Source organism: Canis lupus, chromosome 9 (assembly GCF_048164855.1).
Source record: "Canis lupus baileyi chromosome 9, mCanLup2.hap1, whole genome shotgun sequence".
In the NCBI taxonomy this organism is placed as follows: Eukaryota; Metazoa; Chordata; class Mammalia; order Carnivora; family Canidae; genus Canis; species Canis lupus.
This window is the reverse complement of record NC_132846.1, coordinates 50,008,150-50,034,857: the sequence shown is the minus strand read 5'-3', so window position 1 is coordinate 50,034,857 and position 26,708 is coordinate 50,008,150. Positions and strand designations below refer to the sequence as shown.

At 45.0% G+C, this 26,708-nt stretch overlaps 1 protein-coding gene across 1 annotated transcript; it reads right to left on the bottom strand.

Annotated features, from left to right (window-relative positions):
• Nucleotides 1-2,604: 2,604 nt before the first annotated feature.
• On the bottom strand, nucleotides 2,605-26,145 carry BATF (basic leucine zipper ATF-like transcription factor). The gene is made up of 3 exons (XM_072837737.1): nucleotides 25,621-26,145; nucleotides 23,196-23,300; nucleotides 2,605-3,164 (listed from the first exon to the last, which is right to left on the bottom strand). The coding sequence occupies exons 1-3, from the start codon at nucleotides 25,681-25,683 to the stop codon at nucleotides 2,955-2,957; spliced, it is 378 nt and encodes a 125-aa protein (XP_072693838.1). The 5' UTR covers nucleotides 25,684-26,145; the 3' UTR covers nucleotides 2,605-2,954.
• Between the last annotated feature and the right edge of the window lie 563 nt (nucleotides 26,146-26,708).

Below are 26,708 nucleotides of genomic sequence, written 5' to 3'. Positions count from 1 at the left end.
TGCTCTTGCCTCAGGCCCTGCAAATGCTAGGAGCCAACCTGCTTCACAAACATATTTTGTTTGGTCTGCGGAGTGTTTTAAAAATTGGGAAATTTCCGGGTATAAATTCTAATTTGGGCTTTCCTGGACACATCAGAAGATATGGCAACACTGGGCTGGAACTCCCACATGGTAGCATGGGGTAGAATGGAGGGGCAGCTGCCTGCTTTTAGCAGACAAGCACTTACTCTTCAGTTTGCCACACTCCCCACTACTCCCAACTGTCCTACATCTGGTGAGCTTCATGTATTTACAGTGGCTGCCTGAGCCATGGAGGCATTTGAGTGTGGGTCCTGAGGGAGCGGTCCCTGTCTGGGGTAGGACAGAGCTGGGACAAAGCTGGTGGGTGAGACCTCCATGGTCAGAGCTCTGGAAGTTCAAATTTATTCATAGCTGCCCCTCCAACGTTCCTGTGTGGAGATGAAGTCAGCACCAGCACTCACCCTAGGCTCAGCCTGATGCTTTCTCTACCAGACTGACCAGAAAGGAGAAGTGGAACTGCCTGGGGTCATTAGAAAGTAAAGAATGAAAGAGGAAGAGCGGTCCTTGTCGAGAGATGGGAACCACGCACGTGAGCTCTGCATTTCTAGTTGGGGCCCTGAGTGTCATTCAGTAGATGCCCAGCACAGGTCATGTGCCTTCTGTGGGGCTTTCTGGGGGAAAGTCACAGTGCTGGAGACGGCAGGGGGGAGGAAAATCTCTGATTGGAAGGAAGCCTGCCCCAACCTCCCATGCGAGGCCAGGCCTTGACACAGCTGGCTGCAGAAAAAGCAGGGCCTTACTGTCTGCTTCCTAAGAATGTGAAAGCCAAATGAATTCTTTTCAATGCATGTAACATCTGCAGTGACCCCTGGCTTCTTTGCTCTGCCCAGACCCTAGGAAACCGGTAAGTGGGTTGCAGCCCCTCATCACATATCCAAGTCCACACTGAGTCCACTCAGGAAGAGGAAGCCCCATTTACCAAGCATGTTAGGAGACCGCAGGTTAAAATGTCAGATTCTGCATTGGAAGCAGTGCTGATATTTGGGGAAGGTCTTCTGAGCTGTCTCCAGCAGACTCTGAGGGCCGTTCCCACACTCTGGGCGTCCCCGAGCATCATCTTCAGGGTTGAGGCACCCAATGGTGGCCACGTGCCTCCAGAGGCCCTTGGGTTGGACTCCTCCCGTAGATGGGCTACAAGGAGGTCAGGTGACCACACGCTGGCACCCCAGTTTTGCAGACCTCTGCAGAGTTCAATAGTCACACTAGGCCCACACTGGTGTGATCCTAGCAAGATAGGGGAGACTTGGGCAGGGGAGGCCCAGAGTTGAGACTTTGCATCAAACCAACCACAGCTGTCGACCTGGCAGGTTGAGGAGGAGCTGTTCTTCTTTTTCCCTGTGGTCATCACATCCCAAGATGGGGTGCCAACAGGGAGACCACGGACCATGGTAGTCCCTCTGAAGGACGAAGGGATGAGTTTGAGGTGGTGGCTGAAGGAACTGAATGAGACACTTCCCTGTCACTTTTGATCCCAGCTGACTCAATGGAAGCTGTGGGTATGGGCAGGCCCTGCCATTGGGTGAGGCCGTGTGTGCTGTGCAGGCCTAGGGAGCTGTGAGGAGCAGGTGGACATTGAAGCTGGGGAACCAGAGCATACCGGCTTCAGGCTCTGCCCAAATTAGTGAATTTTGTTTTTGTTCTTGCTTTCTTTAAAAAAAGATTTATCTATTCATGACAGACACACACAGAGAGGTAGAGACATAGGCAGAAGGAGAAGCAGGCTCCCTGAGCGGAGCCTGATGCAGGACTCAGTCCCAGGACCCTGGAATCACACCCTGAGCTGAAGGCAGACACTCAACTACTGAGTCCCCCAGGTGCCTCCCAAACTAGTGAATTTGAAGGCCTGAAGACAACCCTGTGCTGATGGGGCACTGCTGCCCTCAAACTGCTCAAAATGGCAGCCTGTGGAGCCCAATGGAGATAGGCAAAGTTGCGTGTGCTTTATCATAGCTTCCCAAGGGAGGTAGAGTCTTTAACAGGACATGTAGGCACATTGGCAGGAGAGTCCCCATGGACCCACTCCACATGCTGCCTCATGAGAGCATAAGGTAGTGCATTCCTTGTGTTGCCCTTGGGTTACTGGAACACGTTGCATGGGGCCTGGCACGCAGCGTTATCCAGGGCTGGCTGGCTGGCTGCACAGAGCTGAGTAGGTGTAGTTGTATGGGTGGTAGTATCAACCCAAATGACCCCTTCTCTGAACGGCATCTCATACTGGCCCTTCTCCTCTGCCTGGAGCGTGGCCCTTTGACAATCCACAAAGTATGAGGTGGTGAGGAATGGAAAGTGGGGAGGTCATAGTGAAGTGATTGGGGGAGGAAACAGAAGATGCCTACAGGGAGGATTGAAGATACTTTGAAAAAACCCAGCTTCCCGAGTAGGTTAACAAACCATGGAAGAGAAGAGATACTAGCAGTCTCCAGAGCTTTGAGGGCTCTCGAGACCAAGAACAAAAGAAGGCGCCAACCCCACAGAACTTAGGGTTTCAAAGAACTGTGTAACAGAGGGAAACTGCCAAACTGGTTTCTTTTAAGAAATTTATTTAGAAAAATAACCCTCCCCTGCCCTCCCCCCTCTGTGCCAGGGGACTTGGGCATCATGTATGATAGAACTCTGGACTGGGCCTCCCACCTGCATGGGGGCTCGGCACACACTGACGGGCGGCCAGGCCACTGGGTGGCCTCACACGCTCTCAGCTGCTCCAGTCTTGTGCTCAATCCTTGTCCAGGCCTCCTCCGCCTCGGGGTGTCCGGATGGAGACAGGATCCTGAGGGGCGAGGGCAGCCTGGCCACAGTCTGTGTGCCCCTCCTGACGCCCGCCAGGGCAGCTGGGGGCGGGCGGCTGGGTCCCCCACCACCCCATCTCCGGAGAGTCAGGGCTGGAAGCGAGGCGAGCTGACGTGAGGCTGGTGGAAGGCGTGGGCGCTGTACACCACGTCGGGGGGCGAGGGCGTGCTGGCGGCCAGCACCGAGCACAGGGGCTCATGGCTGCTCAGCACCGACGTGAAATACTTCATCTCTTCCGTGAGCTGCTTGATCTCCTTGCGCAGAGCCGCATTCTGTTTCTCTAGGTCTTCGCTCTCCTGTGAGGAGGAAGGTCAGCATCCGAGATTAGCAGCAAGGAAGGCACAGGGTGGGAGGAAGGGGGTGCAGGAGGAGTTCGGCTCGGGGTCTCACTGGCACAACCACAGGGAAGAGCGTCGGTGAATTTTTCTGCATGTGTGTGTGTGTGTATTTGTGTGTGTCGTATGTGGGTGTGGGTGCATTTACACACGCACATGTGTGTATAGACACTAGGTCAAACCCATGAAATTACTGATATCTGTCTGACCTATAAGGATAGCAGGTTCGTATGGGAGTACGCTCCTGTGTGTGTGTGTGTGTCCATGGTTCTCTGTGAGTGTGTACGTGGGTTGAGAGTGGCAAATGCATGTGAAGGGAAACTGGCTGGCAGGTCAAAGCCTGAAAAAATGGAAAAGAGTTTGCGAGAACAGCTTCTACTACTTTCACGCTTTTCCACCCTAGGTTAGGCCACGAGTTCTCCAAATGCTCCCAGTATCGGCTTTCAGACTTACGGAGGCCATGGTTAACTGCTTAACCAGATTCTTTTTTTAAGATTTTATTTATTTACTCATGAGAGATATGTAGAGAGAGGCAGACACACAGGCAAAGGGAGAAGCAGGCTCCATGCAGGGAGCCCGATGTGGGACTCGAACCCGGGATCCAGGATCACACCCTGAGCCAAAGGCAGGCGCTCAACCTCTGAGCCACCCAGGTGTCCCGTTAACTAAATTCTAGAACACGGGATCCCTGGGTGGCGCAGCGGTTTGGCACCTGCCTGTGGCCCAGGGCGCAATCCTGGAGACCCGGGATCGAGTCCCACGTCGGGCTCCCGGTGCATGGAGCCTGCTTCTCCCTCTGCCTGTGTCTCTGCCTCTCTCTCTGTGTGTGTGTGACTATCATAAATAAAAAAATAATAATAAAATGAAATAAAATTCTAGAACACTAGGGTCTTTGTAAATATCAAATAGTCAGAATCCACCCCAATGTCCGATTCCACTCCATTCTGCTCACCCGAGAGCCTTGTTTAGAGCATTTGGGGTATGTCCCACCCATGCGCGTGCTTTTTTCCCCCAGAATCACCTTTCCCCTGTTGTCTAGGAGTACCATCTGATATACGCCAATCAGGCAAATTCTGCGTCAAAGAGTGCTAATTACTGATCACATCATTAATTAATCAACGATTCCACTCTGGCAATTAGTGTTTACTGGAAAACAATGCGGCCTAGGGGAATTGCATTTCCAATGTGCTTTTAAGGTTTTTCAAGGTTCCTTGAGTCAATCAAATAGATTGACGAATCTAATCACTGGTGCAACAGAGGCAGGGAAACTGGCATTGGAGATGCAAATAAATTACATTTCAGTTCAAAAAGCAATCTCAGAGTTGGCATCCAGGCCTTAATTTTTCTAGTTCTATTCAACTTAGCTCAGCATTTTCCAAACTTGCCAGAGTATTAGAATTAGTTTGAGGGCTTGTTAGAGTTTCAGGCTGTTCTTGGGATCTAGAGATTTGAACTCAAGTGGTTTGGGATTTTGGGTAAAATCTGGGAATTCACTGAATTTTTAACAAGTGCCCCAAGTCACTCTAATGATTGGGCAAGTTTGAAAACACAAGTTAAATACAATATTACGGGATCCCTGGGTGGCGCAGCGGTTTGGCGCCTGCCTTTGGCCCAGGGCGCGATCCTGGAGACCCGGGATCGAATCCCACGTCAGGCTCCCGGTGCATGGAGCCTGCTTCTCCCTCTGCCTGTGTCTCTGCCTCTCTCTCTCTCTCTCTCTCTGTGTGTGACTGTCATAAATAAAAAAAAAAAATTAAATACAATATTACATTTGTCTTAACTAGTCAAGTACTTCTTAAGTGCCTATCTGTTAAGGACCTGGGACATAGTATGAGCTCAAATGTCTGCTGCTCGACTGGCTGATGACTCCAATTTTTTGGACTAGAAGTTGACTCAAAACCATGGTGGGCAGTGGGCAGATATACGATAGGGTGGCATTTAAGAGGTGCCTTATACAACCCATCAGGAGCGTGAGCTGTGGTCTAATGAGTGAACCAGGTACACTTCCAACTGCCTTAATCCATGAACCCAGGAGTCCTTTTTTAAGTGGTAGAGGAGTGTATGGCTGTGATCTTACCCATCAAGCCAGCTTCCAACCATTTGTGAAGGACAGACGCAAGCATGCTCAGCCCCAGCCTGGCATTTCCTGTCTGTGGCTTTGAGCTAGAAAATGTGCCTAGGTCAGTACAAAGGAAACTCCCATCTCTAAAATGGGGTGGGGGTGGGTGGGACACTCAGACCCACGACGGTGGAGTCGGAGGCACTGGCTGCTGCTTCTGCAAGGTATGGCTGGCTCACTTATTGTACCATTTGGTTGTTTCCAGGCATATCCCAGAGGTAGGGCATCCCCTCTTTACCGAAAGGTAAGAGAAAGCAACACGAGACAGGGTGGGGGGTGGTTGGTAAGACGGGAACTGGGGGCCGGGAGTCCTGGCCCCTTCTTCTAGCCCTTTCCTCGCCCCCTCTGAGAGTTTCCACTGGTGACAACGTTTACTGTAAATTCTGTGCTCTAAAGAGCCTGGGCAAACCCCGAGGCAGAAGGGAGGGGTGGGGTAGGCGGGCCACAGGGACCAACCGCTCTGACCTTCTCCCCGCCTAGAGGCAGGCCCCGCTTTCGGGAAGTGACAGCAGGTTCTTCCTCCCCAGGCAAGCTCCGCTGAGCTCTCTCTAGCTTTCTCTCCCTGCCCCCCTGGCTTGCAGATCCCAGAGCTCTAGGAGGGGGTTCACAACCACAGCGGCCTCTAACCAGAAAACAACTACTTGTGACAAGAAATTTGTCTTTACCTTGGGAAGCAAGACTGCTTCCTGCTAGGGCCCCAGAGGAACCATGCGGCCAGCCAGCCACTGGCAAGAGGAAGAGTTTGACTTCCCTTGCAGGAGGAAGTGGCTGAGCTGGGGCCTCCTCGCAGCATGTTCCCCACCTGCCAGGGCTCAGGCCACCCTGACCGTCGTCCCTGGGGCAGTCACGCCCTGGAAAGGACTCAGACTCACACAGGGACAGCTGGCAAAGGTGGCCACGGAGCAGCTGTTTACTCAGAGGTACAATGATCACATCTCCCGACTTCCGTTCACTTCCCAGTGGTGGCTGGAAACAGGACTCAATGAGTGGGGAGAAGAGAAGAATGTTTGGGAAAGAAATTGTGGCCTCTCGCATGCACGTCCTCTGTTCCTAGTAAGGGAGCACTAAGCCCGCACCAGGGCTTCTGTGTCACCTGCTTTCTACTTTTCAGAATTCCTTTCAGTCCTTCAGGCTCCTCACAGTATCCCCCTGAGGTGGACGTGGGAGGCCAGCCGTTCCCGTGACCTCTATTTTTCAAGTGAGGCCAACTGAGATCCTAAGACAAACCTGCCCCCAGATACCCCTCAAAGTGACCCCAGGCTGGTGGCAGCAGCTCCTGGGAGAAAGGGCTTTGGAATTCACCTCAAGACATTGATTTTCTCAGAGGTCCAGACACTTCAGCCATTGACCCAAAGCCGCATAACCACATAGGAGCAGAGCAGGGTTTGGCTCAAGGCTTCTCCAGCCCCATTCTTCTTCTGGCACACCCAATGCTTTCCCCGAGAGACTGGTGACTTAAGTGACTAAAGGTCTTCAGAGATTACTAAGAAGTCCTCAGCTGCCTATAGTCTCCCAAGTGAACACTGGGTCTTGATTTTGGTGGTCTTTCAACACCACACTGGAACCCTGAGTTGGTCACACTCTTCTAATCACAGAGCTGATTGTCTGCCTCCTGCCCAGAGTTGAGAGGGAATTTCCCATCCAGCTACTCCTTTTTAAAATTTTTTAAAAGATTTTATTTTTGAGAGAGAAAGAAGGGGAGAGAGTGCATGAGCAGGGGGAGGGGGAGAGGGAGAAGCAGATTCCCTGCTGAGCAGGGAGCCCAACAAGGGGTTCTGTCTCAGGACCCTGGGATCATGACCTGAGCTGAAGGCAGATGCTTAACCGACTGAGCCACCCAGGTGTCCCCTGTCCAAGGTACTCTTTTAGAGGGCTCACTCAAGGTCAGGCCTTTGTCCACATGCAGAATGAGTTCCAAAACATATGGGAATAGTGGGCTGCATCAACAGTAACTGGGGACTGAGGTCCTGGCAAGGTGAGCCTCTGTGACTCACTTTCCCCTCTCTGAGCCCCAGTTCCTGTTAGAACAGGAAGACTGGACCACAACAATGATTCTCAACCTTGGCCACACGTTGGGATCATTGGTATCCCCGGGGGAGCTTCACCCATACAGGTGCCTGATTCTGATGTAAGCAGTGTGGGGTGCAGCCCGGAGTTGGGTTGGTAAAGGCTCCCAGAGGATTGTAATGTGCAGTGAACACTGAAAATCATTAGAAGGAACCATTAGCTTAGAAAAATCTCCAAGCCCTCTTCAACTCTCAAATATTTCAGATTCTGAACTAAATACCTGAGTATATTAGACTTTAACCCCCACTTGTTGGGAAGGGGTGTGCATGTCAGGGAGAAGATTGTCAGGGACAGAGGGATATAGATTCAACTTATAGGAGAAAAATTAGTGGAAACCAAATTTTTAAAAGAATAGTCTAACTTGGCTTAATAACTAACATTTATTGAATGCTACCATGTGCTGATCACTTTTCTACGTGTTTTAGTTATTAGTATATGTAATCTTTGCAACAACCGTATGTGGCAGATAATACAATTACCCACATTTTACAGATAGGACAACCTCAAGTACAGGGAAGTTAAATAACTCATTCGAGGTTACACAGCTTGTAAGTGCCAACACCACAACTTGAATGAGGCAGTCTGGGTTCAGAGTCTGTGCTCTTTGTTTATATCTTATGATGTTTGTTTATATCTTATGATGTTTGGTAATTAGCTCCTGGGAAGCCTCAGCCCTGTTGGCTTTCCAATTCCATCTTCCCTCTTTTCCTACCTCTTGCAAATCCAGATGATAATGTTCACAATCCACTCTCATTTCTAAAGCTACCCTATCATGAACTATGAGTAGCTTGGGGGTGGCTAAGGAAGAGGCTTCATGGGGGTGTGGGAACATTCTGGGAAATTCCCTACTGGAGGGGCTGAAAGGGGGTCACTCAAAGAGCTCTTGAATGATGGGGAATCCCCACACAGTTCTCTTACCCACAGGGAAGCCAGTTAGGACCAAGGCCAAGGACAGGCTCTGGGCCAAGGCTCTGGCAGGCACTCTCTGGGCATTCTGAGGAGGGCATTAGTTCTCCTTCCTGCCAGCTCTGACTTAGTGCCTTGACCCTCTCCTTGAATTTTCTAATCAAATTTCTGGAAGAGTGAAAATAGTCCTTGTGTGTTCCTCCTCAACAGAACATGTAGTCACTTATTGATTGGGTGGCCTTTTAGCTCCCACCTACACTTAAACATGAGAGTAGTGAGCAAAGCTTATCCCTTACATCCAGCTGTGTTCAAACTCCAGAAGTTACCAATCCTCTTCCACCAAATGCAGATACAGAGTAAAGCCCTCAGGAGAAGTCTGAAAACTGACATAGGCCATTTCCCAAGCCTGGGTAGGATCTATGCCTACCTCTTCCCACCAACCCTGGGGAAATTAGCCCAACTCCTCTTCCTCACCCAATGAAAAGAGAGAAATCATTAAACCACAGGTATCTGCACTGAATAATGAACAAGTCTGATCCTGGAAAAATCTTTACTTTCTCACCATCCTAAACTCCTTTCCCTTGTTTACTTTCCTCTAGATAGCTAGAAAAAGAATTTATCAAATTCTCAGCTTCCCTTGCAGCTAGACAAGACCATGTGACAGATTCTGACCAATACGATGTAAGCAGAAATACCTGGGGGTGGAGCTTTTCAATTAAGAAGACAAAGCTTCTCCAGCACAAAAGCCACCCTCCCTCAACACAGATTGATGCTTGGAGGTCCAGCAGCTATCTTGCAGCCCTGAGGATGAAAGCCACATACTGAGGATACCCGCACACAGAGAGAAGTAGTTTGTTCTTTGATGACAATATTGCCCTAGCCCTGGTCTGTTCACTTGAATTCCTTGTGATATGAGAAAGATAAACTGTGACTTAGTGATGCCTGTTTGATAATCCTTCTATTACTGGTAGCTGAATGCAATCCTGACTGATATCTCGAGTTAGAAAGGTTATCACTAGTAAGCTCAATTCCAAAAAACAAACAACTAATAATTGCCATGAACACAGAGGTTTGAATTAAAAAAAAATTTTAAGCCTGCCAGGCCTCTGCGGACAGTGTCTGGGTATATAGACGCCCATAATTACCCCAAAGTCACTCCACACATTCTATCACACACACCAGCTACACAGTGAAGTCACCTGACGAGCTTCAAAAAGTTTAATTCCTGAACTTCACCCGTATGACAGGTTCTAATTTGATTGTTCTGGAGTGGGTCTTAGACATCAAGACTTTAAAAGAAAGTATTTTGCAGGTGAGCTTAGTGAGCAACTAGCTTGAGAATCCTGTTCATAGCTGAATCCTCTTCAAAATATAGGAGTCCACTGACAGATGAATCAATGAAGATGTGCTATATATACAATGGAATATTACTCAGCCATCAAAAAGAATAAAATCTTGCCATTTGCCACAATGTGGATGGAACTAGAGGGTATCATACTAAGTGAAATAAGTCAGAGAAAGACAAACACAATATGATTTCACTCGTGTATGGAATTTAAGACACAAAACAGATGACCATAGCGGAAAAGAAGGAAAAATAAGAGGAAAATAAAGGGGGAGGCAAACCACAAGAGTCTCTTAACTCTAGGAAACAAATTGAGGGTTGCTGGAGGGGAGGTATGTTGAGGCAAGGGGTAACTGGGTGATGGGCACTAAGGAGGGCACTTGGTGTAATGAGTACTGGGTGTGATATGCAACTGATGAAGCACTAAATTCTACCCCTAAAACCAATACAGTATATGTTAACTAAATTGAATCTAAACAAAATAATTAAAATACTATATATAATATAGATATAGGCAATGTTTAATTTTATTAAATTTATATATTTATATTTTTGTTTTATTAAATTTTTTATTTTATAACTTATATGATCCTATAATATATAGGATACATAATGTAAATATAATGTAAATAACTTTAGAGAAGTGGAAGAATGTTTCTAAGTCAAAAAAATCTTCTGAAAGTAAATGTCTGTTTAAGGGAAAGTGTCTCACTGTCACATTGCTATTATATTTGATGAAAACAATTTCAAGTAGTCCAGAACAGTTCGTTTTTTGATGGACAAGGAGGTAGGTTATCTATTAGAATCTCATTAATGACAACTTTATCAAACTGGTTACCCTTTAGATTGCTGAGCTCCTTGAGGGTCTATCAACTGTCTTCATTGTTCTGTCATCTTTGACTAGGACAGTGCTTGGCACATAGTAAGTATTCAATAAACTCATGTTGCTTGACTGCCAACTTGGACTCTGTAATAATTTACCAAAGCCTGCATATGAAAAGTCTTCTAAGTAAATTTGTAACGTCCATGAATCTTCCAAGGGAGTGTTTAACCAAGCCCTTAATAGCTTTTATAGCTTCTACTTTATATAGTTACAAATGAGTGTAAGAGATTCACTGTTTAAAAAAGGGCCCAGGTCAGATCCCTACTTAGCAGTACTTTTGTTCTCCAAACTGAAGCTGTGGGTGGGAGTAGCAGAATTAATAGCATTTTAATTTAAGAACTCTACATATGGTTTCCTTAGCTGGAACTTGACTTTCCCCATCTATACCAAATGAAGGAGACTTGACCAGCGGTGGTGAAAAGCCAGGCCGGTGAAACAATTAGTGCTCTTAAAGTTCTTATAAATAACTGGAAAGAAGGGCATGTGTTTTCATATATAATAGTACTTCTGATATCTTCATCTGGTGGATTTATAGGAAAATGCCAAGTGATTTTTATTCTAATGCATGAATAAATATAACCTTCTCCCCAATGCAAAACCAAACGAATCCAATATTGCTTTGTTTTTATATTTGCTCTGTCATTTAACTCTTAACAGCCCAGTGACATACTTCCCATTTTGTAGATCAGACCCAGGCAGACCTGAATTAGTTTGGTTGACCCACATACCCCCAGCCCTACCCTACCCCGATCTGGTTTCTGCTCCCTGCAGCACCATCATCCCTGTTCCTGAGCTCCTGTTCATGTTCTCAGAGGCCCCGTCCACAAGGCATCTTTCCAACCTTTGGCCACACGTAGTTTGGCCTCAAGGTTCTGCTGAGCACACCCTTTTCCCAGATCTTCCCAATCTCCTTCACTGACCACTATTCGATCTCAAATGTCGGGGTCTCAGAACTTCCTTGATCATTGTCCCCACCCTGTCCCTTAGCCACGTTCAACATTGCACTATTTGATTTTATTTGAAGTACTCTTCACATGGTGTGATTACCCTGTTCATTTATTTGCCTATTTTCCAGTGTGACTTCCTGGTGAATGTAAGGTCCATGAATTCAGGGACTCTGTCTTGTCCCTGCTGTATTCTTAGTGCCCAGAATAAACCATACCTGGCACGTAGGAGGCTAATATGTGGATGAATCATTTCAGCTAACATTGGATCTAGTACTGGGAATATGGCCTTTGCGTTTAGAATTTTTTTTGTGTGTGTATGTTTAGAATTTTCTAGACCTCCCTACACCTTTAGCAGTAAGGCATGTTCTTTTACCAGCTGAGGACCCAGAAAACATTTTGGTTAGAGGATCCTCAGTTGCAAGAAATTACATTTTGGCCCTAGGAATCCAGTCTACTCCGCTTGGCTCTGAACTTTATTCTACTTTTTTTTTTATCTTTATTTATTTATGATAGTCACACAGAGAGAGAGAGGCAGAGACACAGGCAGAGGGAGAAGCAGGCTCCATGCACCTGGAGCCCGACATGGGATTCGATCCCGGGTCTCCAGGATTGTGCCCTGGGCCAAAGGCAGGCGCCAAACCGCTGCGCCACCCAGGGATCCCTTTATTCTACTTTTGAATAAATATCTTACTTTATAAGATCTCCAGGTCATCCTCCTTGGTTTTCCTAAACTGAGGGTGATGAGATGTGTACTGGGACAGTCCCAGTCAATCCCTGTTGTCCTGGGTGTCATTCTTACTAGTGCTCTTTTCACTTCTAAAAGTGTTCTGGTTTGGAGGATAAATGGTAAGATTTACTAAAACCTGATCCCCAAATTCTAGCTCAATGGTATCATCTCTGTCCTTGTCCTCCAGAGTTCTCAGACCTCTATCTGACCATTTTCATATTTTTAAATAAAAAATATACAATATAACTACATTTAAGATATTTTTTTTAAAAAATCATACCCACCCATGATCCTAGTACTTTGAACACAACTGTTTTCATTTGCACATCTTGCCATCTTGTCCTTTTTAAGAAACACAGATACGTATAAAATTTCAATCATTGTACGTAATACAATTTGTATTTTGCTCTGTCATAACTTTGTGACATCTACATAATTATCACTTTTAATGGCTACATCATCAAATGGAAGATCCACAATTTACCCAAAATGGCTTTTTAATGTCAGACATTTTGGTTCCTATCAAAATGTTGCTATTATAAGTAATGCTACAGTGAACATCTTGATCCATACTGGGTTTTGTTCAATTATTTCCTAGGATAAATTTGAAGGAATAAGATTAGTGGGACAAAGGGCACGACCCGTCTTCCAGTTCATGGTTGCATTGCTGTAAAAAGATTACGTAAGTATACAGTGTCACCAGCAGTGAACACGTGTCAATTTTACTACAACACCTTTGGCATTTAGGCAGTATAATTTTATTTTTTAAAAAGATTTTATTTATTTATTCATAGACACAGAGAGAGAGAGAGAGAGAGAGAGAGAGAGAGAGAGAGGCAGAGACACAGGCAGAGGGAGAAGCAGGCTCCATGCAGGAAGCCCGATGTGGGACTCGATCCTGGGTCTCCAGGATCACACCCCAGGCTGCAGGCAGCGCCAAACCACTGCGCCACCGGGGCTGCCCTAGGCAGTATAATTTTAAGTAATTTATTTTGCCAATTAGCCTCTTGAAGTTTTCTTAATTTCTTTTTTTTTTTTTTAAAGGATTTTATTTATTTGAGAGAGAGAGAGAGCACACAAACAAGGGGAGGGGAAGAAAAAGAGGGAGAAGCAGACCCATTGTGAAGCAGAGAGCCCAACACAGGGCTCAATCCCAGGATATGACCTGAGCCAAAGGCAGATGCTTAACTGACTGAGCCACCCAGGTGCCCCAGGTTTCTCAATTTCATTGTAATGTTAAAAGTTATTGATTACGAAGGAGGAAGAGTTTTCTATGCGTCTATTCCCTGGTACAACATTCCCAACCAGGAACAATTTTGCTTCCCAGGGGACATTTGACAAGAAATGTCAAATGGAAATATTTTTCATTGTCACACCTGTGAGGTGAAGTGCTACTACTGGTATCTAGTGGGTAGATTTTAGATTCTACAGTGCACAGCATCCCCCCTCCTGAGCAAAGAATTATGCGACCCAAAATGTCGATAGTGCCGAGGCTGAGAAACCCTTAGTGTGTATCATTTTCACAATCAGAATAGAAAATTGGGTTGTTTTCATTTTGGTAGGAAAAACATTACATAAGCTTTCTGCTCCTAGCTTCTGCCCACTTACCTATTGGAGCCTTGATGTTTTTCTTAAAAAGGATGTTCTTTCTATGGTATAAATATAAAATCTACATTTATTTAATTTGATGCAAATATTTTCCCCTGATGTATTATTGGCCTTTTAATTATGGATCACACCTTTAAGACCTTTTTAAAATAAAGGAAGTTTAAACTTCAGCCTCTCTCAAACTTGGACTTTCTCATCTCTTGCTGTGTAAGCTTGAGTTATATTACTAAAGATTGTCTAGATTATTCAGACCTTCTGGTTAATAGCTTACTTTTTGGCTTACCCTTTGCAAAAGGACATGTAAGAGCAACACCATCTGCAGAGCAAAGTCCTGTTCAACAAGATGGTACAAAACAAAAGCAAATGTTGGGCAGGTAAGAGGTTTGCGTTCTTAGATGTCCTGAGAAAGACCTCAGTGTCCCCATTGGTTACATGGCAGGTTAGTCTACAGCATCTCTGAGTTTTCTTTTAATTCTGTGATCCTATAAACAAGGGAATATGACCATAATTTTGTTAGCCCCCCGCCCCAAGCTACCATGTGGACCCATAATGAGAATGTCTACAGATATTCCACAATCTGAAGGGGACTTTGTCCTTTGGAACCAATCTATTCCCCCTAGGAAGCAGGGTGCCAGACTGAATCCAAAGGAGGAAACTAAGAAAATCCCCAAGCAGCTTGGGAAAGGACTTTTTGGTGAGACTCCCATTCTTTCAAGAGAAGGACGTTTGGGTGCTGTTGATGGCAGCTTTGTGAAGACTCCTGCTTGAATGAGCACTGTTAATTTGTGATCTGGGACCTGTAATCTCATTTGAACAGAAATTCTTCATAAATGTCAAGATTGGGGTGGAGCTGGCCTCCTTTCAAATATGCCTCGCAAACTTAACCACACTGACTCATCATCAGTGGTACAAGTACTTACAGGTGGTGGATTGCCGTGACATGTTTTTCTTTCCCAAATGAAGAGTCTAACTTTGTTATTTGATTTTTAAAATGGTACATGTTGGGACACCTGGGTGGCTCAGTGGTTGAGCACCTGCCTTCAGGCCAGGGCATGATCCTAGAGTCCTGGGATCGAGTCCCACATCGGGCTCCCTGTATGGAGCCTGCCTCTCTCTCCGCCTGTGTCTCTGCCTCTCTCTCTCTCTCTCTCTGTCTCTCATGAATAAATAAAATCTTTAAAAAATAAAATAAAATAATAAAATAAAATAAAATGGTACATGTTCATTACAATAAAAAAAATAGAGAAAAATACTAGGGTAAGGAAAGCTACTCAAAAATTAACCACTCAGAAAGAACCACTATTAGCATTTTGGAGTATATCTCTCCAGATATTTCTTTACGCATGCAAACATACCTCAAACCCACAAATTTTATATTAACAGGATTATACTCTTCATATTCTTTGGAAGTTGCTGTTTTTCCCTCAGTGTTATGTCACTGACATCTTTGGGTGATACAGATTTACATAGTCATTTTTAGTGGCAGCATAAAATTCTAGTGTCTGAATGTATCATAATATGCTTAATCATCTATTATTGGGCATATGTCCAATTTTATAATATCGATAAAGTGTTTACTATTCGTGATGAATTGAACATCTTTGTGCATCATTTTTTCTTCAAACTCGTACAAGTGCCAAAGAGTATTCTCACATGAGCTAATATTTACTGCTATACAGCTTTCTTTAAAAAGAGTTTCAATGGCTATATTATAATATTACATAGAGACTTTACTTTCTTACTTTCACGACTAGACCTAATAACAGGGAAGGACCAAGTGTGCATTTTGGAGGATGTTGCTTAAGGACAAAAAAGTCAAGTCAGGAAGAGACTAAGGGAGGATATCACGGAAGATGGATGAGAGTCCAAAGGGAGAGGCAGTTCAGTGTCGTGGTTAGGGAGCTGGGCTCTATTTAAAGTCAGGCAGAGGGATCCCTGGGTGGCGCAGCGGTTTAGCGCCTGACTTTGGCCCAGGGCGCGATCCTGGAGACCCGGGATCGAATCCCACGTCGGGCTCCCGGTACATGGAGCCTGCTTCTCCCTCTGCCTGTGTCTCTGCCTCTCTCTCTCTCTCTCTGTGTGTGACTATCATAAATAAATAAAAATTTAAAAAAAAAATAAAGTCAGGCAGAGCTAGGTACAAGCTGTGTGACCTTGGGCAAGTTACTTAACCTAATACAAGAGTTATAAAACACAGTTTTTGTATAGATTAAATGAAATACTATAGGCAGAGCACTTAACACACAGCGCCTGTACATAGTCATGTATATGTATTCAATGTTTTTAAAACATATGTTTTATGTTTTAAACATATGTTTTAAACACAAATTTAAGTAATGTTTAGCATTTAATATGTTTTTAATAAAAAGAAATTCATAGCAATACAGAACCAAGACAGATGCCTCTTTTCCACAGATGGCTCACTGATTTTCACTGAATTTTTTAAGGGTGGAGCTAGTCAGAACATTCCTTGTGTTTTTGTTTTCAACCTATGTCTTCTCTATGCCAAAACACCTTAAGACATGGTCTCCCAGAGAGAAGGAAAAAGAACTCCAGGAGTGAAAAAGCACCACAAACAGCATTCTCTTCCAGGCTCCCCTAGAAGACTAGAGTGTCATTCTAAGGAGGCCTCGGGGGTTGACATCTTTGTTGAGCTGTTTTTCCTCCATGACTCATTTTCCCTCTGATTGTAAATACCTTCTCACAGTAACAGCTTAAAGCTTCATTTCATGCATAATTTATACTCATGATGTTTGTTATATATGGCATTAAAATATATCCTGGAACCTGTAAAGCTTTCTCTTTTTTTAGACTAGTATGAGACTCCCTCAGGAGTCAGCTCCAGGAAAGCACCTTTCCCACCCCTAGGTAAGGGAGGACCCAAGTTCCAGCTTTCAGATCTGGCCTTGTTACTCCACCTTGCTTCCAGTTCCACCCTTGAGGCCAGATCTGACTTGTCAAAGGCATAACTCTGGGGTTATATTACTATTTGCCCACCACCTCTTCTACTTTTAGCCTTTTCATGAACAAAGCTTCTCAACTGATCTTAACTCTCTTTCCCACTGACCTAGGACATTGACTTGAAATCCTCTGAGCCACTGCCATCAACTTGCCATACAAGTGACACTGATTTGCCATCCCTTATAGTAGCTTATCTAGTACTATAGACTTTAGGAAAACTCTTTACAAATCCCAACTGACATTTGATTCTCCCAAAGGACTGAGATATTTATGCAGGATGTTCAAGAGATCAAATATCACAGAGGAAGACTATTCAATGTTTGAAATCAAAATTAGAAATCATCCTAATGCATATGTTGTAGTGATTGGTGTTGAGAATGTAAATATCTGCATTATAAAAATAAAAGCACATGATAAAAACATCCAAACTATATAAGAAAGGAAAGAATGCAAAGCATCTCTCTTCTGCTTTAGACCTTTCATCCTACTTTTCAGAAATAAATATTAACCTTGGGGGAAAACCTATTTGAAAAATTCTAAGTTCATACACATATGCACATATATGCTTTTGGTTTAAAACATACTCCACTTAAGAGTATAGACGCTTAATAATCTTTTCAGATTAACAAAATTCAGATGTAATTTATTTTATAACAACTCCATAGTATTCCACTGAATGAACAAAGTATAGTTTATTTAATTAGTTCCTCATCCGTGGATATTTAGCTTGTTTCCAGTCTTTACTATAACAAACAATGCAGCAATGATTATCTTCACATGTATATAGTTATATAATCAGTGGGTACATTTGTAAATAGACTTCTAGTTGTAAACTTGCCAAGTTACAGAGCATGTGCACTTATAATTTTGATAGACATGGTTAAATTGCCCTCTAATGGAGTTGTACCAACACACTCCTACTAGTAAGTGTGTGGGAGTGCCTGCGTCTCCATTGTCTTGGCAACATTATATATTAGCAACATTTTTTGTCTTTGCTAGTCTGGCAGGGAATCTCACTGTTCCTTTAATTGTCATTTCCCTAAGTGAGGCCTATAATCTTTTCCATATTTATTTGCTATTTATGTCTTTCTGTAAATTGCCTATTCATAATCATTGCTCATTTTTCTTTTGGGTTATTCATTTTCTTATTCATAAGAGGTCTCATATATGAAGTAAATATGCCCTTTTTTGGTCATATGTGTTACAGATATTTTCCCCAATCTGTCATTTGCTTTGATTTTGCATATAGTATTTTGAGCTATATAGAAATTTTCACTTTTTATGTATAAAGGTAATATATATCAGTTTTTTTCCTATATGGTTTCAGGGTTTTATACTTTGTCTCAGAAAGTCTTCATTACAAAATAATCTTTCAATGCTCTTTTTTCCCCCAAATTTCTTTAGTGTTCTTTTTTTAACATTTAATCCATATACGTGTTGTATGAGAAATGAATACTCTAGTTTATTCCTCCCCAAATGGCTAGCCAGTTGTCCCAATTCTACGTATTGAATAATTCAGGTTTTCTTCATTGGTTTAAAATGCCATTATCATCATTTTGCATTTGTTGTGTCTTGTTTTAGGAATTGACATATGTACTTGGGTCTTAAATTTCAGTTTGCTTTGGGGTCTCTTTCTGTATTCTGTTCTGCCCAATTCTCTGTCTTTTCCACATTGTTTTGACTTCTATATTTATAATTCACTTTAATATCTTGTTCCGCTAATCTTTAATTACCCTCCTCTAAAATTTTCCTGGAAATTGTCATACGGTGGTGTCTTTTAAAGATTTATTTATTTGACAGAGAGACAGAGGGAGAGAGAAGGCACAAGTAGGAGGAGTGGCAGAGGGAGGAGAAGCAGACTCCCTGCTGAGCAGGGAGCCCAATGCAGAGTTTGGTCCCAGGACCCTCAAATCATGACCTGAGCCAAGGCAGACATTTAACTGACTGAGCCACCCAGGCGCCCCAGTTGTTTTTCACTAAGAACTTAGAATAGCTAATCTAAGTCTCCTCTAACTGCTAGAAAGTCATATTGGGTTTTTTTGGGGATCACATTAAGTTAAATTAAATTTATAGATTTTGTAAAATTGCTATTTTTATATAGGTATATCTTTCCACTTATTTGAGTGTTTTTGAAGTCATTTAGAATAATTTTAAAGTTTTTAAAAATTAAGCCCTACATATTTTTGTTAATTATATTACTTCTTTCCATTTGCCAGTGTTGGTATTATAAATGGAATCTTTCCTCCCATTAAATTTTCTAATTGGTTATGGTTTATATATATAGGAATGTTATTACTTTCTCTGTTAACTTTGAAAGCTGACAGGATTCCCTTATTATTTTTAATAGTTTTTCAGCTGGTTATCTTGGATCCACTTATTAGCTCCTGATGTCTTTTGGAGATGATGAACTGGTCCAGATGTTAATGAACCGGAATTTAAATAAAAACTTAAAAATATAAAATTTTAATTAAAAAAAACTATGTGCCTTTCTCCTTTTTAATCAATGCATTTACTATGCCTCACGGATTTTATGGTTGTCTGCGGGAGGAAAGGAAATAAGCATAGTAGGGGCTTGTGTGAAACATCCAACAAAGGAGAATTAAAGCAAAATGTGGACTCTGTTGATATCGTGATTATGAAAAGAAGCACTTGATCCAATTTGTGCGAGCAGTAGTCAATGCCAAGGATGTTACAAAATTGGCATAAGATTAAATAATCGTGGAAGGAGGCTCCTACCCTACTCTGCGTTTTAAAAGCAATCAGTGTACAGTGTTTTATTATAAACCGTTTATAGGATAGATACTGCAAATGTTAAATAGTAAGTATCCCACACTCTCACTGGAGAAATGAAGTTATGCTTTTGGTATTTTGAGAGAGATAATAATGACAAAGCTGAAACCGAGAAAACATTACCCCAGCCTATGAAGCTAGCACAGTAATACAAACACGGTCCTTATTTAATATAGTACTCTCAGTAGCTGGTCTTTAGAATATTGGTAGATGGGTCCTATGGCTATGTCTGAGGGCCAGAGAATAGTTCCAGGACCTCATCATGTGGAGCCAAGCATGGAATCAAGGGTAAACCAAACTCTCAACCCTCAGAATGCTAGTGGTAAACCAGAAGATTTTCTACCTGAATCACAAACATAATTATGAGGATAATGGATGGAGAAGATGGGTGATTATGTCTGGGAGGAAATGAACATTTCAGACCACAGCCAAACACTCTGTTTGATGGTGGCAGATTTATATGTTGCTGCCAAAAGCTTTTACCCAAAGTCAAGAAACAAGCTGAACTGGCTGCAACCCTCAGGCAAGCTGGTAAACCAATGTGACCTACTCACCAGGCAAAAAGTGAAGATAAATGCTGTGGTGCTCAAAAGAAAAGAATGGGGAGGAGTTTGTGTCCAGAGGGGAGGAAGATGGGAATATTCTAGAGTCTGAGGCTGGAGGTGTGGGTGTGAGGATAGTGACTGCCTCACTGGGGGCTCCATGTACTCCAAGCTCTAGAGATCATGTCAATCTAGTCATGGCTAGTATAATCAAGATGGGCCAACTCTTCTGGATCTAGCTCTTGTTTTACAGAGAAAAAGAGAAACTTGAGTCCATTGAAAACCTCACCACAGCAAAGAAACATATATGTCCCCCACCTTGATATGTCCCCCTGGGCTTGAACGAACACTAGTGGGTTGAATTTACAGGGAAACAGTGGTGCAGCTCAAGATAGGCATGACTCCTCTGCTCATGTCAGGAGGAAAGGAGCTCTCTCTCGTTAGAAGTGAGCAGGCATCCGTTGGGGACCATTTCAGTGGAGAGGCAGGGGTATGTGGGGGGAGAGTGTGTAGACGAATCTCAAGCATCAAAAGTGTGTCTGAACTTTCCAGCTGTTAAGAAATCTCTCGGCCCTGAGAGTCTATGATATATATATATATGATCAATTATATATATATTATTGATAGATTTTAGTTGTGATTTTTTTAAAGTTTTGTTTATTTTGAAAGAGAGAGCGTGTATGCACAGACACAAGCAGAGGGAAGGACAGAGGGAGAGGGAGGAGAGAAGCAGACACCCGACTGAGCTCAGAGCCCTTTGAGGGGCTTGATCTCACAACCCCGAGATCATGACCTGAGCTGAAATTAAGAGTCCGACACTTAACCAACTGAGCCACCCAAGTGCCCCAGTTGTGATTACTTATTTGTTTCTATAGTAACAACTATTATTAAAATTACTCCTATTATATTTGATTTTTTGAGTGTTATATGGTAGGCACTGTGTTGGAGCTTTTTATATGCAATATCTCTATGAGGTAGTTACTATCATTTCCCATCCTATAGATAGGGAAACTGAGTCTAAGGGAGGTTACCAATGTCTCTAAGATCTGTCACACAGATGAAAACGGAGGAGCTAGGATCAAACCCTGTCCTTCTGACTGCAGAGCCACTGAGCTATGCTTAATTTTTACTTTTTTTTAAATATTACAAACTTATAAAGTTTATAGTAGTTTTACAGTCTCAAGACATTGTCTACTTAGACAAAAAAGGTTTTATCCTTTCCAATTTTTGTTTGCTTGCTCTAAAGAATATTTAATTAGAATGAGACTCTATAGAGACAAGTGAGTGATTATAGATTTTCAAGCTTCAAATAGTAAACTGGAGTGTGTTAAGACTCTAAGCCAAAATGAAATCACAGAGGACATATAAGTAGCAGGGTCATTGACAACATTTAGGCAGCTGATCATATTATCATCAAAGAGAAGAAAGAATTTGGTGTTCATTCATTCCTTTTTTTCAATCTGACAAATATTTATGAATGTACAATGAGGTTGGAATGCAATGGAAGGTATGCTGAATATATTTCTAATAAAACACAAGCATCTAGTCAGAATGTTGGCGCAGATCTTTCTCTGTTTCCTTACAAAGCTAAAAGAAGCATCTTTCCCCCCCTAAAATTACATCTTACTCTTTTTTTAAAAAAGATTTTTTTTATTTATTTATTTGAGAGAGAAAGAGCACTCGTGAGGGTTGGGGAGGGCAGAAGGAGAGGGGAAGCAGTCTCCCCACTGAGCAGGCTCCCTACATTCCCGCCCCCAAAATCTTACTCTTTTTTGATGAAATTGAAATGACTATTCTAGGGGCTCCTGGGTGGCTCAGTCGGTCAAGCATCTACCTTTGGCTCAGCTCAGGTCATGATCTCAGGTCCTGGGATCAAGGCCCGAATCAGGTTTCCTGCTCAGCAGGAGAGGGATGATGGTATGCTTCTCCCTCTCCCCCCACCCCCCACCCCCCCCACACACATAAGTGCGCGCTCTCTCTCTCTCAAATAAATTTTTAAAAATTTAAGACAACTATTCTAACGGGCTGGCTGCCATGGTAATCTTTCAAATAAACACAAACATACTAATTTTGTGTACCAATTGCCCTTTTGACCATTAAGGTGAATTACTAGGATGCTAGAGGTTTGAGAATGGTTCAGGAGGATGGACAGGAAGGGGAGAGTGGCTAGGGGGAGGAGAGAGGGTATAAGAGGAAGGAGCCAGAGAATTAAGAGTCAATTGATCAAGGACCAAAGGAAGAGGCAGAATGAAGAGAGCTAAGGTGGTAAGGTATGGGAGACCAGGACGATGCACGCTCAGTGAAGCACGTGGCCAGAATTCAGAAATGCTGACCAGGGCCTTGGTCCTCCAGTGGACTGACAGTTCAGCATTACCCAAGACTCCTGCTCAAGCCAGCAGTCAAGGCCTCCTCTAAAAAGTTTGAGACTGGAGGCAACTCAACCAAAATAGGGACCATCCAGATGCGTGCCCTTGAAGCTGCATCTTTCATAGATCCTTTGGGATATGATGAAAGAGATTTCTAAATAAAACCTTAATGATGTTCAGGAGAGAGGAGTAAGGGACAGCACCCTATGGACCTCCTCATCCCAAATACAGGGACCAGGGTGGCTGCCAACCGGCCTCCTAGGGGATGGGACCACATGCGTTCCTAACACTGGGATCATGGGCTCCCCCAAAGTGCCTACCACCTTCTAAGTTCCTCCAAAGACAGTCCTGCCTCCTGCTCTCTAGGTTCAAGAGGGATAGAGTTCTCTCTGGCTACTCCATCTCTGAGCAAGTGGTTCTGCTTCCACCCAACCTTCTTCTGGGCTTTGCATGATCAACTCATTTACACCTTGTGCCCTCTTGGGGATCAGGAAGAAAGGCTCTTTTTCAGTCCCCCAGCTCTTAAATCTTGCTACTAAATCTTCTCAATACACCCAAAGGAGAATCTCTCCTCTGCACTGCACCCTGTAGCCTTCTTCCCCCCACTTAACAGCCCCCCCCCCCTCAACACACACATTCATATGCAGGCAGCCTCAAAGCTATGGTCCAAGCATCTCTGGGTGGTAGGGAGCCTATAGCTCAGGAGGTTGAAAAAATGTCTGAACACTCACCAAGTGCAGGGTGTCAGCTTTCTGCGTCTGCCTCTGTCGGCTCTTCTGGGCAGCAATGCGATTTTTCTCCCTTCTCTGAACTTTTCTCACATCATCGGAGGAGTCCTGGGAAGCAGAAACGATGGGAATTAGGTGAGTGTGTTCTCTCTTTTGGATTAAAGCAGGTTCTCATGCTGTTTGGTATCCATCTGTGCATCCTTCCGTTTCTTCATCTTTTCATTTGCCCCTTCACCCCCTGCTTACCAAAATGCTGAGCCTGCAAGAGAACTCTTCCCCACACTCTGTTACGCTCCCTTAGGTCCCTATAGCTGTTTTGGCCAAAAGCTACAGGAAGAGGAAAAAGACCCTGGGGCCTCGATAGGGCTGTATTTGGAAAAAAATGGTCAAGGCGATGAAGTGTGTTCATCACCTCTCCTCTTCAGGGCTGCTCCACCCTTACTCTCTTTTTTTTTTTTTTTTTGGACTAGCATTTTCTTGCCTTTTTTTTTTTTTTCCAAAACTTTGCCGAGGACCTACAATATGCCAACTTCTGCACAAGTGCTTTTTCAGAGTTGCTCTGGTTTAATTCCTCAGTTCTGTGAAGTTGATATTATTGTTTCTATCTTATATGTGAGGAGACTGAGTGAGGCTCAAAGGGCTTGCCGAGGAGCCTAGGTAATCTGGGGCCTTGTGTCTTCTGATGCTAAGTCTGATGCCTTTCCAAGCCACTCCCCGCCCCTCACTGGTTTGTACCCACATGTCTTCCACCACATACCTGGGCTGAGGTCCCCATCCCAGATCTTTTCTCCCGCATTCTTTTCTCCTTACATTCCCTTCATTATGCTCAGTGATGTTGACCTTCCCTATGGTCCTGAGCACAATGCCTAATAGAAACCAGTAGCCAAGAACAGCTTTAATGGTGGAGATTACCTGGCTGTGGCAGGTACTGAATGGGTGCTTAGCACAGGAGGACCTCCGGGTGTCCTCTAAGTATATCCCACAGACGGACATGTCCTCTGCTTGGGCAGAGAGGTTAGCTCCAGCATTCCCCTAGATACTGCAGGATAAGTATAGGAGTTTGAGTAAGACCCTTCTGCAGCTCCTGCCCTGTTCCCTCTCACACCCACACAGGAGACAGGGACACTATTTCCCGGGCAAGACTCTGTGCTCACCAAGCATAAGTCTCAGCAGCGTGCCCAGCACTTCCAGGCCATTGCAGCAGGAGGGCATGGTGTTAGATGGGAAGGAAGTGCTTTGCTCTAAGCGGCATGGGGAACCAGGTTACCATGGAAGCCATGAGTAATTTCCTTCCTAAGAAGAGTACAGACTTCCAGGCAGCCTGACCCATCGTGATACCATCTGGAGCAGAGGCCTGGACTGGTTGCCCTCTAGAGGTCTCCACTATAACTCCTTCCAACCTGCTGCTCCTCTGTGCAACATTTATGACAGATGCTGTATTAGACGTTTATATACTCTTATTTCAGCTGCAGCATCTTGGAAGCCCTCTTGGATAACTGTGCTAAGGAAAGAATGTGGCTTTTAAACCACAAAGTTGGAGAAGAAGTTTTAATCCTTTGAGGTATTGGGTGAGAATGAAGAAGCCTTTCTCTGGAGAGGAATGCCAAGAAATGCGGAGAAGACAAAGCTCCAGAAGCTTTGGGGGAAGGCAGGGTGCCCTATTTCTTGGCAAGCCTCAAGCTGAAAACTTTGGACTTGGAAGTCACAATCTAGATTCCAAACACTCCCAGACTCTCTACCTCCATCACTGTGGTTTCCCCCCCGAGCCGAGCCAAGCTTCTAGTGAGTGTCTCCAGGAAGCTCCAACGCCCTCTCCTGATTCTTTCCTCAGGTCCAGAAGCCACGGGCGGAAGAGGCTTGGTGGCAGCTCCGGCATCCGTCTCTGCTGGCTGTGCTAGCAGCAGGGGCAGTGCCCCAGTAGATAAGAGAGATTCTTCTAGGCTTGCCTGGCTTCCTCCTCTAACTTGCTTTTTTTTTTTTTTTCTCCTTTCCTTTTCCCTGACACTTCCCTCTCTTGCCCTGATGGCCCCCTCCCCCGAAGGCACAGGCCGGCCCAGCCCTGTGATGCTGTGCCTCTCCCGTTCCTACTGCCTCGGAGCAAGGGGGACCTCCTCCTTTGAGAGACCAGGGCTCTTTGGTGCACATTCTCCTCCGGGCTTCCTAGAAAGCTCGGTGGGGTGGGGACCCGGGGGAGGCAGGCAGCGGGAGCAGAGAGGTAAAGGGTCCTGGGTAGAACAGGTGCAGGGCCAGGGTCCCGGCCGCTTCATTGCAAGGACCAGGTCGCCAGCGTGACAGGCTGCTCCTGCCACCAGCCACTTCCTCGCTCGCTGGGCCCCTGGACAGGCCGAGGGAGCCTGGCCCTCCGACGCCCCCACCCCCGTCCCTCCCCAGAGAGGGAGAAGGTGGGCTGCAGGGGAAGGGGCTCTACCTGTTTGCCAGGGGGAGGAGAGCGGCTGAAGCTGGAGTCGCTGCTGTCGGAGCTGTGAGGCATGGCTGCAGTCTTCCGGGCTCCCCGCACCGCCCCAGGCGCCCCTGGGCTCTGGGTCACCAGCGGGCGTCCCTGGCTGCCGGCTCCCAGGCCAGCGGCCCAGCCCCCTGCGCAGGTGGCTCCTGTGCCCGCGCCGCCGCCTCTGGCCCCTGCGTCCTCCTCACTCTGGGGTGCAGAGGCACTGCTCCCCACAGGGACATGTCGCTCGCTTTGGGGCTCGTGCGCGCGCTCTCTCTCTTGTGGTTTCTGGTAACTCACACTGGAAGTCACATGGGCGGAAACTTAAACAAGTTAGAAGTTAATTTGAGAGAAAATACATATCTGGGAAAAGACCCGCAGAATTATATGAAAGGAAGAAAAAAAAATACACAAAACCCCAGATACCTTCCGACTGTTTGAAAGGCAGCACAGCTCTCTTCAATTGATGAAGATAAAAGAGAAAAACAGCCCGGGCAGGGAAAAACCCCAGCCCGAATTAGCAAGGCCGCCTCCCGTCAACACGGGCAGGAGGGCAGAGGGAAAGAGTTTCCATTATCAGCCGACTTGATTTTTGAACCAAAATAAAGCAATGAGATTGGGATTTCTTTCTGTTGTTTGTGTGTGTGTGTGTGTGTGTGTTTTGTTTTTTTTACCCCAAAGCAGCCGCCCAACCTGCCCCGTGGTGGGCCTGGGCCTTGCCCGACTACCCGGCAGAAGAGGCCCGGAGAGACCTGAAGGCCGGCGACAGGCTCTGCCGTGCGTGTTCCCAACATCTGCCCGTCACCTCGGCCCCTCAGCAGCGTGCTGTCTTTGGGGAAGGGCTGCTTCTCTCGTCCAGGGTCTTTCAGGAGCTCAGGATGGGCTTCGAATCTTCATGATTCAAGTGCGTCACCGGGTCAAAGCCCAGAATGGAGGAACCGTAAGAAACAGTGAAATGAGCACTGTACCGGGGACTTGCATTCTGACTTTCCAGAACGCCGGTGGCCTTGGGTAGCTCACCTGAGCTCTACGCCCCTCTACCTCCACCTGTAAATGGAGCGCAATAAAAT

What these genes read in the sequence shown, in the direction of transcription:
- BATF (XM_072837737.1), bottom strand. Translation starts at nt 25,683, where the DNA reads ATGCCTCACAGCTCCGACAGCAGCGACTCCAGCTTCAGCCGCTCTCCT. An exon ending in CTCCTCCCCCTGGCAAACAG is followed by an intron (nt 23,301 to 25,620) that starts GTAGAGCCCCTT and finishes TCTGCTTCCCAG; the next exon opens with GACTCCTCCGATGATGTGAG. An exon ending in AAGCTGACACCCTGCACTTG is followed by an intron (nt 3,165 to 23,195) that starts GTGAGTGTTCAG and finishes TCCTCCTCACAG; the next exon opens with GAGAGCGAAGACCTAGAGAA.